At 36.5% G+C, this 14,322-nt stretch overlaps 1 protein-coding gene across 1 annotated transcript; it reads left to right on the forward strand.

Moving 5' to 3' along the window:
- Positions 1-35: 35 nt before the first annotated feature.
- thop1 (thimet oligopeptidase 1) lies at positions 36-12,381 on the forward strand. The gene is made up of 13 exons (XM_007240204.4): positions 36-124; positions 1,572-1,778; positions 2,475-2,623; positions 3,129-3,236; positions 3,366-3,468; positions 3,844-4,004; positions 4,215-4,350; positions 5,548-5,914; positions 6,879-7,080; positions 8,125-8,311; positions 10,160-10,288; positions 10,716-10,852; positions 11,996-12,381. The coding sequence occupies exons 1-13, from the start codon at positions 112-114 to the stop codon at positions 12,155-12,157; spliced, it is 2,061 nt and encodes a 686-aa protein (XP_007240266.3). The 5' UTR covers positions 36-111; the 3' UTR covers positions 12,158-12,381.
- The last annotated feature ends 1,941 nt before the right edge of the window (positions 12,382-14,322 follow it).

The raw sequence follows: 14,322 nt of genomic DNA on the forward strand, positions 1-14,322 counted from the left end.
AGACCCAATCAATGAGTGCGAAATGGGCGGGAGGATACCACCTCACAGGGAAGAGCTATCACGGGCGGGCGGTGGAGCAGCGAGCATTGATTCAGAGAAACGCGTGGAAAAATGGCACCTACAGGTAATCTAGGTTATATTAGAAAAGTCAGGTAGATGTTTGACTATCACTTTTTAGTTACTTTCCTCTCTTTAGTTCAGTACTTTCTGCTAATAGTTAACTGAATGATGAACAGGGGTCTGAATGCAGCTCTACGATTCAGTAGGTTAGAGCAGCGCTGGGTATATGGGGTGTAAAGTACTGAGCTGGATTAACAGTGAACATAAACTGTAATGTTTAATTTAGAAACACCGCCATTACTCTGTTTTTACGAGCACGGTGGCGGCTACTCACTGCTGTAGTGTTCACACATACAGCCGTTTGCCGGTTATGAAAACAATAGCTAGCTAGCTGCGCAGGTTCTTGTGTTGTAATGCCGTTATGTTAGCTTGCCGGCTAGCTACAGTTAGCCTTCTGTGTATATGCACTTGTACTGAGCCGGACAGCTAGCTGTGTAGCTAACCGTAGTTAGCCTGCTGGTTTGATAGGTTAGCTAAGCGCCGTCACTTTAGCTTCCATTAATACCAGGAACACGTGTAGGTTAATATTATTTCCCCTATGGTTCAGTGACATGCAGGTTTGCGCTGGTGTTTATTGTGTTTTTTAAGCTGTATGTAAACTACCTTTTTTAGGGTTAGCTTTATATCGAACTGATTACAAATTCAGGGCGTCATTCTAAACGGAGCATTAACGTTACTAGACAAGCTGACAGACATATGTTAGCTAAGCTAGCTGAACAAACTCAGCTCTCAGCAATGCTTGAGAATTTTCCATATAACCATAAGATAAGATAAACAGCTAAGTTATACAGATAAAATATTCTGGCTTTGTTAGACATTTTAGTAACTTACTTTGCTTTTTAGCCCTTGCTGTTCTGCAAACAATCTGGACAATATATTAACATTTTCTCACATATCAACGATATCATTGGTACTCAAAGAACTCCGCATCAACTGTACAATGGTTTATCGTTTAGCCCAAAACTAAGAAATATACAGTGATATATTTTTTGCCATATCGTCCAGCCCTATTCTGTGACAAAACGACGAAAAAAAAATATATACATATATATTAATTGATAAATTAAACGATTCTGTCATTTTAACTACAGAGATCCAAAAAGATTACAACAAGTAAAGTTGGGCAAATATGTTGTACAAGTATGTTGTACTAATAGATATGTCTTGGAAGTAATAATACATGATAGGGCTGGGTGATGTACCAAAAATTGTATCAAAATATATTTATTCTTTTAGGTTGCTATACTAATAAATAAACTATAGTTATTGTGTAATGTATGAGGGATCTGCAGTTTAGTATGTTTTTTGTGGGTGTGGGGTTCTTTCTTTTCTTTTGGTTTGGTACAATACGATATGGGTATTATATCCCAAAACATACATTTGAAACCTAATGCCTTAAAAGCTCATCTCTTCTGATATTTGAAACACATGAGAGAAACTTTCTGCTTCAGGTGAAGTAGTGTTTGGCGGTGGAGATGGAGTTTGTGCTGACAATCGTTTGCGCTGGGACCTCACTCCAGAGCAGATCCATCAGCTTACGGATGAGCTTATTGCAAAGACCAAGCAAGTCTATGACTCTGTAGGATCCTTGGATCTAGATGCTGTAACCTATGAGAACACTCTGAAAGCCCTTGCTGATGTGGAGGTGGACTACACAGGTAATACTTCATGGTTTGTGATTGTGGTTGGAGCTTCTAATGCATTTAATACTTACTGTAATACTTACTGGTATTTAAAATACCAGAATAGACACATGAATGCAAATGTATTTCTACTTAATCTGGTTAGATCTATATACTGAGGATGAGTCCTCAACTTTTCTGACATCTTCACAAGATTTAAGCACAGATTGTTTCACACAACGAGCCCTAATTTATAACAAAGTGACCAGGTTTCAGTTATCACTATTGTGAAACAAAAAATAAAAAGGCTGAGTCAGCAGGGAAGCCGTATGCAATGGTACACACCGTTCAGCACTTTTTTACATAAAGACTGGCTGACTGACACATGCACAACAATAGTGTTTGCCATTGTTTAGTGTGCAGAGTGGAAGCACTGCAAGGCACCTATCTTGTGTAGGTTTTCTGTTGACAAAAAAAATAAATCAAATAAAATGTTATGGCAAAGTGTTATTACCTTTTTATTCAGTCCTTTTTCCCCTAATACAGAAGTATTGTCATGATGTGTTTTGAATTATGTGTTTTCATTAATGCTTCAGTTAGTGCCACATTAGTCTTTACAATATAATAATGCCCTATAAAAAGTAATATGAGGTATTAAACTGATTTCTTAGCATTAGTCTGAAGCCATTATTTATAACCTGTAACATCGCATCATCTCTGGCTCTTTTCCAGTCCAGCGGAACATGCTGGATTTCCCTCAGCATGTGTCGTCTTCTAAGGACGTGCGCACGGCCAGCACCGATGCAGATAAGAAGCTGTCGGAGTTTGATGTGGAGATGAGCATGAGGGAGGATGTGTACCAAAGGATTGTAGCGCTTCAGGTTAGGTTCCTAAATGTCTGGGGTGTTTTTTTTTTTTTATTAGGTTAAGGATGGAATCAATAAGGAAGACAGTAGGGCTGTGCGATATTAACAAAAAAATTCTTACAGTGCATTACTGGCTGATAAAGGCACGCACAGAACACCTCTCAGCCAATCAGATTGCAGGCTCAGAATTAACTGTAATATAAACCATATTTTGCATTAATCAAATATCAGTTATTAATAAAAAAGTCTTATTTTGTACTAGCCTGCACTTTTAACCATAATAATAATAATTGCTTTTTAAAATGTACATTTTAAAACAATATTTTTAAGGCATTTTTTTATTATTATTTATACATTTTTATTAAGCTTTTATGAAGCTTTTACCTACCAAAATTCCTCTAAGGCTGTGTTCATATTGCAAGCCTCTTTAAACAACTCTATAATGGTCTTCGTGGGATTTGATAGGTTTACGCATGTTGTTTTTCATCCTTCTACATCTGAAATGTTGATCATTTTTTAGGATAAACTGCAGGATGAGTCTATCACCCCAGAGGGTAAGAGATACATGGAAAGACTGATCAAGTTGGGAAAGAGAAATGGGCTTCACCTTCCTAAGGAGACACAAGAGGTCAGACGTTACAAAGACTCTGGGCACAAATCGTTCTTGGAATACTTTTCAGCTGAATTGATTCTTCTAAAATAAACTAACATGAGGAAAGAAATATCTTTTGCTGAATTGGTTTATTTCCTGTAATAGGAGATCAAGAAGATCAAAAAGAAACTGAGTACACTGTGTATTGATTTCAACAAGCATTTGAATGAAGACACCACTAGTCTGTCTTTCACTCGTGAGGAGCTGGGTGAGTACACAGCTTTGGAGTTCTAGTAAGATTGTGCACTGTATATGTAAAAAAACACTAACATTTAATAGAAGTCAACATATGTTGTAATAATGCACTTAATATATCAATTTTTCAATTAGAATAAACATTTTGTCAGACTGACAATAATCTATTCAATAGTGGGATTTTTATAAAGCATTAAAAGTTTAACATTTAATTTAACTTGCCTTACATGACATTGCATATCTTTCATGCAACAGCTGTAGCACATAACTCCTTTGCAATGTTGATGCAATCATGCTTTTAGCTTTGATAGTAACGTTGTTTACGAGCTTAAAATTACTCTTTTTGGAGTTTTTATTATTAATACTTTAACTGTTTTACCTGCTGTAGGTGGACTTCCTGAAGATTTCCTCAACTCCTTGGAGAAGGACGAGACTGGAAACCTGAAGCTTACCCTCAAATACCCTCACTATTTCCCCACCATGAAGAAATGCTATGTCCCAGAAACACGAAGAAAATTAGAAGAAGCCTTCAACTCTCGCTGTAAAGAGGTTTGTTTTTGATTAAATTCTTGCACTTTAATGAAGTAGTTTTCAGACAAAGATTAAGCGTAGGCTTTTTTGTGTGAAAGCCAAATAAAAGCTACAACTAGGTTTTTCATTCATGTTTTTATTGATTTGTCTGACTTGTTTATGGTTTTCTAGAAGCTTGATAAGATTAGATGGTGGTGGTTATTGCATTTTCTCCCTGTGTTCTCACAGGAAAACTCAGCTATCCTGAAGGAGCTGGTGGAGCTTCGTTCTCAAAAGTGTGCTCTCCTGGGGTTTAGCACCCATGCAGACTTTGTGCTGGAGATGAACATGGCCAAAGCATCAAAGAAGGTTGCTTCATTTCTCGGTAAATATTTTTTCCCCTTTCGCTTAAACTACAGTTACAGGTTATGCTGATGATTCTGATATATACTGAATCTCTCATACTGCTGCCTGACATGCGTGTATGTACATAGAACTGTTTATTTTCTCTGTTCTTGAATGGGTGAAAAAAAGCCCCAATTTCAATTTCCTGTAATTGCTGCAAATAATTTAACTATCTAAAAAAAGTGTTTTCACACTGCAAATAAACTGAACTACGATTCTGTTAATCCAGACGTAGACCAGTTCTTTTTACACTATGGTCTGGACTTGGAGTGTGCCATTGTACGCAATAATATCACCAACATTTTTGAGTATCATGACTGTTGTTATACCCTGAAATATTGTGCCTTAACCCCCCTAATTATTACACTGTTCTCATTTTTCCATAATATATCTACTAGAGAGAGATTAAATTTGTCCAGTATCATTCATTTTACTTAATCCTGGGTATATGAAGATATTTGGAGTCACGAAAATACCATGAAATATTGTGATGTTATTTTGGGACCATATCACTCACCCCTAGTCTGGACTGTGCTTCGTGGAAGCATTTGCACTGCTGCTATTTTGGTTTGAACCCAAAAAACAAAAATTCTGAACTGGGGTGGGGGATCTGGCCCTAAAGTAATATCACGGTATTTTGGGGTATTTTTGCAATAACAATATTCTTGTTGATATTACAAAACATTGACATTAATTGAGACAAGTTTAAATCAATTTTAAGAATACATTACTGCAACAAAATAAAGATTAAAGTTTAATGTAATATTATTTCAATGCATTCACTAGAAACATAAACAATCTATAAATGTTTGTTTATTTTGTAAACAGTAACTTTTACAAGACCCTGATTTTGTGTAAAATAGTAAGTGTAACAACAAAAATCTACCAAAAAAATATAGTGAAACATTAAGTGCATGTAAACTGCAAACAAACTATTAAAAGTGAATATTAAGATATAAAATAGACTCAAAATTAATTATTTAATTTTTTTATTATTATTTTTCTTTTTTTGTGTCAATATTACTATTAATATATTATTGCGTATGATATGTCGCATCAATATTCTGAACCTTGTGCCTTAAATAACCACAGTCACAGCTGTAATGGTGAGACTTTGTGATTTATAAATATTTTTTTAAATGTCAGCATTCTTTAAAAAAATCTTCCGCTCTGTTAGAGGAACTGGCCCGCAAGCTGAAGCCCCTGGGTGAGGAGGAACGCGCCGTGATCCTGAAGCTGAAGGAGAAGGAGTGTCAGAAGAGGAACCTGCCTTTCACTGGTGAGCTCTACGCCTGGGACACACGCTACTACATGACCCAGGTGGAGGAGACTCAGTATGCTGTGGACCAGAATCAGCTGAAGGAGTATTTCCCGATGGAGGTGGTGACCCGGGGGCTCCTAGACATCTACCAGGAGCTGCTGAATCTCACTTTCCAGCAGGTAGAGGGCGCCCACGTGTGGCATGACGATGTGACTCTCTACTCTGTCAAGGACCGCACCACTGGCAAGATGGTGGGCCAATTCTACCTGGACCTTTTCCCCAGGTATATCAAAGCAAAGTTTTTTTTTCTCGAAGTTGGAGTCATATATATGTACATCCAAGCATGTTCTCCTCCCCCAGTCTTACACGCTGCTTTTTGATAACTTTATGCCGCTCCTGGTGCAAAAATTCAAGCAGTTCAGTTTGGTTTGATGGCTTGTAATCATCCATCTTCCTCTTGATTATATTCCAGAGGTTTTCAATTTGGTAAAATCAAAGAAACTCATTATTTTTAAGTGCATAATTTATGTGCAAGATATTTACCATGGATTCCTATTGTTGTCTAAACTGTGGACTTTCTGTAAATAAAATCTACTGTCAAGTGCCATAATAATATAGAGATAGCAGTATGACACTCGACCACAATCTATATTAAATTATTTATGAAATTACTGTTTCATTGAGCATGTAGTTTTCTGTACTGTAAAATAAAACAAAAACATGATAGAAAAACTATTATTTTTAAAAATATAATTAAACATTTAAATACACACTATTTTTTAAAAGTATGTAAATTCATTATTGTGCATTTTTATTTATTATATTAATGGAACAAAATGCTCTTTTATTATCAATGTTATTTATTGCAAACATTTTTGAGACAATCAATCATCATAATTAAAACTAAAACAGTTATCATGACGACAGGTCTAGCTGTCTGATATCTAGTGATTAACAGATTGTCACCTTTCCATACAGGTCTGCTTATGTGTGTGATGTTCCCTTAATCCAGATTTAATTAATCCGTACTGGATTAGAACCGGGCTAGTATTGGAAACCAGTGTGACTTGAGGAGATTAGTCTATAAAAAACCTGAGTTGTCAGACTGTGTTACAGTGCTAAAATACATACCATTGATCCATTCCTGCTGTTTAAACACTTCACGGCCACCTCTTAAGCTCTTATTCAGAGTAGTAGCTTCATGCAGTTTGATGGAATTAATAGCCAGTTATCCTTCCTCCCTGTAGAGAGGGGAAGTATGGGCATGCTGCCTGTTTTGGCTTGCAGCCTGGATGTCTGCTCTCCGATGGGACCAGGCAGATGGCTGTGGCTGCCATGGTGGCCAACTTCAGCAAACCCACGGCCGACACACCATCCCTGCTGCAGCACGATGAGGTGGAGACTTACTTCCATGAGTTTGGCCACGTCATGCACCAGCTTTGCGCCCAGGTCTGTATTAATGTAGTTATATTTCTCTGTTTTTGTTTATTGTGAGATTTGGTATTTTTTTTTTTTTTCTCCTTTCCCCTCAGGTCAAACACATTTTATTATCAGACAAATATAACTTGCGCAAATATAAAAAGCAGTTTTTAAATGATACTTTTTTTTACATACAAGTAAAATTATGTAAAAAGCATTTACCCCCTAAACTTGAGAAATCTTGGCAACAAAACTGCAATCACGATTGCGATAACTGACAGTGAGTCTTTAATTTATTATTTTTTAAATAATCATCAAGGTGTTTGTTTGCAAATGTGTGACGGGCCTTTGAGTTCTTTTTGGTCAGCATTGGTTTTTGCCTTGGAACTCTCCCATGGATACCATTTATAACTTTTTTTTTTCTTATTGAATCAATAACACCGATCTTAACTCTGGCAAGTGAGACCTGCAGTTCTTTAGATGTGTTTCTGAATTCTTTTAGGACTTCCTGGATGAGCAGTCCCTGCCCTTTTAGAGTAATCTTGGTAGACTGTTAACTCCTGTGAAGATTCACCTCTTTTCATTTATCTTGATTTGTGAATAATAGCTGTCACTCATATAAAATGATCTTGGTATTGTCATATAAAAGTGATATGCTCAAATATAGTTGAACTACTGCATATTTTTGTCACTAATATTACCATTGCTATTGTTCCACAGGGTGCTTTCACACATACTTTGAACATTGAAGTTTTGAACATTCAAACTTTTTTGAATTGGTCTGAACCAAAGTCCTGCAAACAACAGCCCGAAATACAAAGACCCAAAATTTGGTCAGATCAAAAGAGGTGGTTTTGGTCTAAATCAATTGAACCATGGTCCAGTTCATCTGCAGCCAAATCCTGTCTTTTTTCACAGACCACTAATTCGGTGAACTAAAGCAGGGTTATACAAAAACACTGGATCATTTACAGCCCACGTAGGTTTTGACAACATAAAAGGAAAGTGTTGTTTTTCTCCGCATTATGCATGTTTCCTAAATATGGCCTTAACATGCTTGTGTGCATTTTTCAGGCAGACTTTGCTATGTTCAGCGGAACTCACGTGGAAAGAGACTTTGTGGAGGCTCCATCTCAGATGCTGGAGAACTGGGTGTGGGAGAAGGAGCCACTGCAGCGCATGTCTAGGCATTACAAGTCCAACAACCCAATCCCAGAGGAGCTGCTGGATAAACTTATCAAGTCTCGACTTGCAAACACTGGTAATAACCTCTTCCCTTCGGGATGCACCTGAGCTGTGTATCTTTCACTTGGTCTTAATGAACAAGGTTTTTAATTTACTGGGATTCTGAGAAATGTACCACCTGTCTGTATGTACTGTGGGCAAATCAGCAGGGCAGTAAACACTGTGTCTCTCAAGTGATTGATTGTAGAAAAAAAAAACCTGTATGGAAGCTCCACCTGGTTTAATCAGGTTTCCTGGTTACAGATGCACCATTAAGACGAAAAACCACACCACACAATTCTGAGAAAAGCTTACTGAAGAGTATGAAGGCTGCACAATACAACTTGTTTTGGCCTTGTTTTCATTTACAGTAGCAATGAAAGGGGATAAACATCCAAGGTAGGGTTGCATGATATTGGGGGAAAATATTGTACATCGCAAATGTTCTTTTTTTCGATTATATGTATCGCAATATTAAACAATGCAAGCTCATGACGTCACCAGCCCCAGCCCCACTTGTGTGCTGTCTCACATCTGGACTGATCAAGAGCTGAGTCAGCGCCGAGCACTTAAAACCCGAAGAAAACAGCAAAACAACAGTAATCGGCCCTTTTAATCAGGCATTTAAATGGATGTTTAATAGGTAAAAAAAGAGCGTTTTTCTGGGATTAAAAGCGTGAATTCAGCTGTAACTGGAAATATCTGTGCAAAACTGTGCTGGACTGAGATGCACAGCTTACAACACGTTACAACCACATGCCCAAGCATGTGGATGGAGGCCATGCAGTTAACCCCCTCCCTCTCGCAATTCTCAGGCAGAAGCAGCCTGTCACTCACACAGACACAGAGACAACGCTGTGTATCTACTTCTTGTGTAAAGAATCAAAACATTGCAACATGACATGTTTGATTTAATTGCCTTAAGTAACATCGCACGTCATGCGATGTGACTATTTCACATGCGAACATCGCGATGACTATGCTTAAACGACATATCATGCAGCCCCAATCCAAGGGAAGAATAGTCCCTTCTAAGCTTCTTAATTGTATCATTTTTGTCAGTATTATATGCTTTTAATACAATAAAAACAGTACATATCTTTAAAAACCCACAATAATTTAATATGCTGATGCCATCCATGTTGACACATACTGCATAAGTATAAAACAATCAAATAAACTCCTTTTTTTTCACCTTCATCTGTTAAACTTAACTTTTATCAAATTGCTGCATAGTGATATAGCAGATTTGTTTAGATTAGATTTACTTTAATTGTTTAATTGATTCAAAATACATTGTTGCTGTAGAATACACAAAACATCTAATTATAATCCTTTTGTAATAGAGCTACAGATAAGATGTATTTGTGACTGCACATATGGCGTATGTAAGTGCATTCAAAACAAGGAGTGTGTCAGTTCATATACACATCAGTGCTACTCAGGGGACTGTGTATACAGTACACAATGTGTACACCCTTAAGACAAAGCAATCTGTTGAGGTATAAAAAAATCACAAATATTGATTTAAAAATGGTAATAATGGCAATAATCTATTTTTGTGAGTTAGTATGGTTTTATGATTTCTTTATAATATTTGTAATATCACTAGAAGCTATTTAGATAACTTGCAGATGAAAATAAATGAAAATAAGACACAGTTCTGTAATTAGTCACTGCTTGTGCATATGGTAGATTTCTTTAGGCATTATCCAAGCCTTGATTATAAGGTTTTTTTGTTGTGTTTTGTGTTTTTATTAGTCTTCTAGTGTAGCAGATGCAAATGTTTTTTTTTTTTATTAAATAAATTGGTATAGTAGCCAAACATTTCTTTATCATGTTGATTTGTTTACCTTTTTCTATCTTTTGTACTGTTTAATTTCAGGTCTGTTCAACCTGAGGCAGATCGTACTAGCTAAAGTAGATCAAGCTCTTCACACAAAGTCAGGAGTGGATCCAGCAGAGGAGTACGGGAAGCTCTGTCAGGAAATGCTGGGGGTGCCTGCCACTGCAGGTGAACAATTTAATATGTTAAATGTTTTCTCCATGGCTATTTCTCAACTAACTGATGATTATAGTGTGGGTTTTAGTGCGGTCGAGAATGAAGCAATAAAGAAAAAACATCCAGTTAGCAGCAGTTCTGTGTATAGAAAAGAATGAAGGAGGCTAGTTGAGACAGGCCAGACTGGTTAGAACATAAGAAAGGGCTATAAATACTAAACAATAACTCAAATAGGTATTTTAATTCAGACGACCACTCTGTATCATTGAGCGATTGCAAGGATACAGCAGGAGACCTAGAACAGAAAGCTGAGGCTGCAGTGGCAGACATGCTGTTTATACTATGGTAGAATGGTTTATGAACATGACAGAAGGGGGTGTATTCTTAAATGTTTGTCTTAACATGCAAGTTGATATTTTCTGTCATAACTTGTTTACAGGTACTAATATGCCAGCCACCTTTGGCCATCTGGCAGGTGGTTATGATGCTCAGTACTACGGTTATCTCTGGAGTGAGGTCTTCTCTATGGACATGTTCTACGCCCGCTTCAAACAGGAGGGTATCATGAACCCAAAGGTCAGTGCAAACACGCCATTACCAATACATAATAATTTTAACTGATGTATTGAGATTGGTCAGAAACTGAGCAAAATAATATAATAGGCTGAACCCAAAGGTTCTCATTATGTTTGCCACTTTTGTTAACATGGGATAATTGATATAGCCTAACATGTATTTTTGTTTTTTTTTTGGTCACACATTAAGCTAACTCCACAGTAAGAATTTAGTCATACATTTACCTCATTAGTGAAATTCTGATCCTAAATTTACCTCTGCAGTGCAGTTGTAGTCATAAATGGATCTCAGCAGTGCTCTAATCATATACACTATGTACCATGGTGGTTCTGCTTAAGTCACATGTGAGTGAAATTTACATGCAGAAATGCTTTCAGTCCTTTGGGTAACAAATGCTAAGGCTAAATTAGCTTGACTACTAATGCGAATACGATCATAGTCCTGTGCAGCTGGAGTTTTTCAGGTAGGAAAACGGACAGTTTTTGAAGAGATTACTATCAATATTAGTCCTGTCACAATACGATTTTTTGCATGTTTTTGCTATAAATTAAATGCCACGAATATAATGATGGTAGAATAGCATGACAAAGTAAATATATACTTTTTCTTTTCTTCACCTACTGCAGTCCACACTGTGTGTATAAAATTATCATTAATGGAAGCATTGGTCTGGGATTGCATATCTGCCTAAAGGACTGTTCACTGTTATTTATGTGAACAAACATACAAATAACACAATTGACAAATATAATGATTATCTAAAGTTATTGCTATAATGTCCATTTATTGTACGACAAGTTGATTATGTAGTTATTATTGACAGGTCTAACCAATATTGAGTGGAAAAGTGATGCTGAACACTTTATTCAATATTATTTACGTAAGTGGAGCATAAGAATGAACTTAATGCTGAAAGAAATCCTTATGTTAGTGGAAACACAATACAATAAATTGGGCATTATTCTATATAAATTATTCAGGTTTTTGGCTAAACACCAACATTCTATTTATTTATTTAGCTATTTTCTGCGGAATATTTGTAGCATCCCTACTCAAACTATTTCAAATCATCTATGTCATGTCAATTGTAAGCCCTGTTGTGAATATAAGCAAAAAGTAATGGTACTGTCCCGTGTCTTTCAGGTGGGTCTGGACTATAGGAACTGTGTCTTGAAGCCTGGAGGCTCAGAGGATGCTTCTGAAATGCTGAAGAAATTTCTAGGTAGAGAGCCCAAGCAAGAGGCTTTCCTCCTGAGCAAAGGACTGTCAGTGGACCTGGAGCAGGGCACACCCTGTGCCTGCTGACCAGTTACTATCACACAATACGTTATCAATGCCTCTCGGGAAAACGTTAGCACTCAAGCACTAGAGACTGCTCACTCAGATTTCTCTGAATCAGCACCCTGAAATTTCACATGCCCCATCACACACTATTACCATTGATTGCTCACTATATGGACAAAATATTGACACCTGCCCAATCATTGTTCCTTCTGACATAATGGATATTAAAAAATGAATCCTGCTGATCTTGGAGTCGCTGTCTGTACTGTTAAAGGAAAGCCTTTTTTAGATTTTGGAGTATTCAGGGTTTGTATGGCCATGAAAAACCTGGATTTTGAAAATAGTCTGGATAGGTTTTGGAAAATAAACATTACCAGAAACAAATACGTCAGCTTAGAGTTAAATAATTCAGTTAATTATTTAATTTATTAATTCAGTAATCAATTTTGATTATAGTTTACGTTGATTTTTGGTTTTAGTGTCTGTTTCAAAATCATATGGTCATGAAAATTTGCCTTGAAGGCATGAAAAAGTCATTAAAAATCCTGAACGTGTATTGGTTAAAAAGCGTATGAACCCTGAGTATGGCTGTAAGGATTTGATTGCATTTTATTGATCTGATTGAGGTCAGAATGTTAGATAGTCACCATTCTACCTCAACTCATAATTTTAGAGAGCACAGCTAGTTCCATTGCTCCACAGCTCAGTGCAGAGGTTTTAAACCCTGCTAGCCCACACTTGGCATTAGGCATAATGCCAATAGATTTGTGTTCATCTGCTTATACTTATCTACTGGGACTAGACAATGCTGTTTGTGTGTGCCTTTTGTTTGTGTGTGTCAACAGTGGGTGCAATTTAAATTACTTGGTATTAATCATTTATGAGGGTTGTCCACAAATAATTGGAAGTATAGTGCAATTTAATGCCGTTTTTTTTTTCTTCCTCTCTTGAACCTTGGAGCATTGTTTTAAAAATTAAACTGTTATTGATTGCTAATTGAAGGGCAAAGAAAAACAAAAACTCAATTGACTTGACTCTTACTAGTTCCACATATTTTCCAAATGTCATCATTGCAGTGCTGAATATTTTGGGTGCTCATCGACCTGCTCTTAAATAGTTTAAGGGGCCACTTTTTTTGATTCAAGATCTAACTAGCTAAATGTAGGACCACCTTTTTTTTTACTTTTTTGATATATATTTTTTAAATTGCAACCAAAAAATAAAAGAGACAGTGTATCTTACACAGTGTATGTATTTTACAGCCGACATTAGTAATTTCAGTGACATTATGACATCATGCTGTTACCATGAGACTACATCTTTTTAGATCTTGTTGGAACAGTGAGCATTTTTGTGGTAATTTATTAAGAACAAAAACAACAGCATTACTTTAACCTAAACTATAAATACTTTCCCTAAGCATATTGCTAGATGCATTTCAGTTTTTAAGAGTTCTTTAAAAAAATCAGCATTAGGTTGGCAAAAATAAATTATATTTATATTTGTGGTGTCAATTCATTATTAATTAATATCTTGATTTTTTTATGTTGGTATTTCCCTGTATTTTTGTGAAGTAATAATAGTGTAGTGTTTTGTATTATAATATGTATATAAAGAGAGAAAGACTGCGTAAGTGTGTGAGAGACAGCATGAATGAGAGCGATTAGAAATGTTATCAGTTAGCCACAAATAAAGCAGGCCTAGATTTAGAGGGTTATAAGATTCTTAGGACATCACATCTGTCATTAGTAACCTTCAAAAAGCTGTAAGACTCTGGTCTCTGAGTTCTTTAGAGATGGTTCTAGTTAATACTAAAACTCTGAATTACTATTAGAACTTATTTACTGTTTTCCAGATGCTGTTTTCTATCAGCTGTGTGATGTACAGTTCAGCCTGGGGCAAATGTAGCCCTGCATACCATAAAGATCTTTTTTTTTTTTGGTTACTTAGTTTGCTACACAGTGCACTTAAACAAATTAAGCCCCTTGGTGGGTTCCCATGGGATCGTACAACCTACTGAGTGTTTTAAACAGCTTGAGGCCAAGACCAGGCAACAAACATCGCACACAGTCACAATTAATTGTAGCAAACGGTGAATTACTGCACTGTGGAGCAAGTTGGTACAAATCCAAAAAATAAAAAGACTGAATGATGAACATCAACCAAGTATGCGGGTGGAGTTTTCC

This window comes from Astyanax mexicanus, chromosome 16, assembly GCF_023375975.1.
Source record: "Astyanax mexicanus isolate ESR-SI-001 chromosome 16, AstMex3_surface, whole genome shotgun sequence".
NCBI lineage: Eukaryota > Metazoa > Chordata > Actinopteri > Characiformes > Acestrorhamphidae > Astyanax > Astyanax mexicanus.

Coding starts and splice junctions, on each gene's coding strand:
- thop1 (XM_007240204.4), top strand. Junction 4,005..4,214: donor TCAACTCTCGCTGTAAAGAG/GTTTGTTTTTGA, acceptor GTGTTCTCACAG/GAAAACTCAGCTATCCTGAA. Junction 10,853..11,995: donor AGGGTATCATGAACCCAAAG/GTCAGTGCAAAC, acceptor CGTGTCTTTCAG/GTGGGTCTGGACTATAGGAA.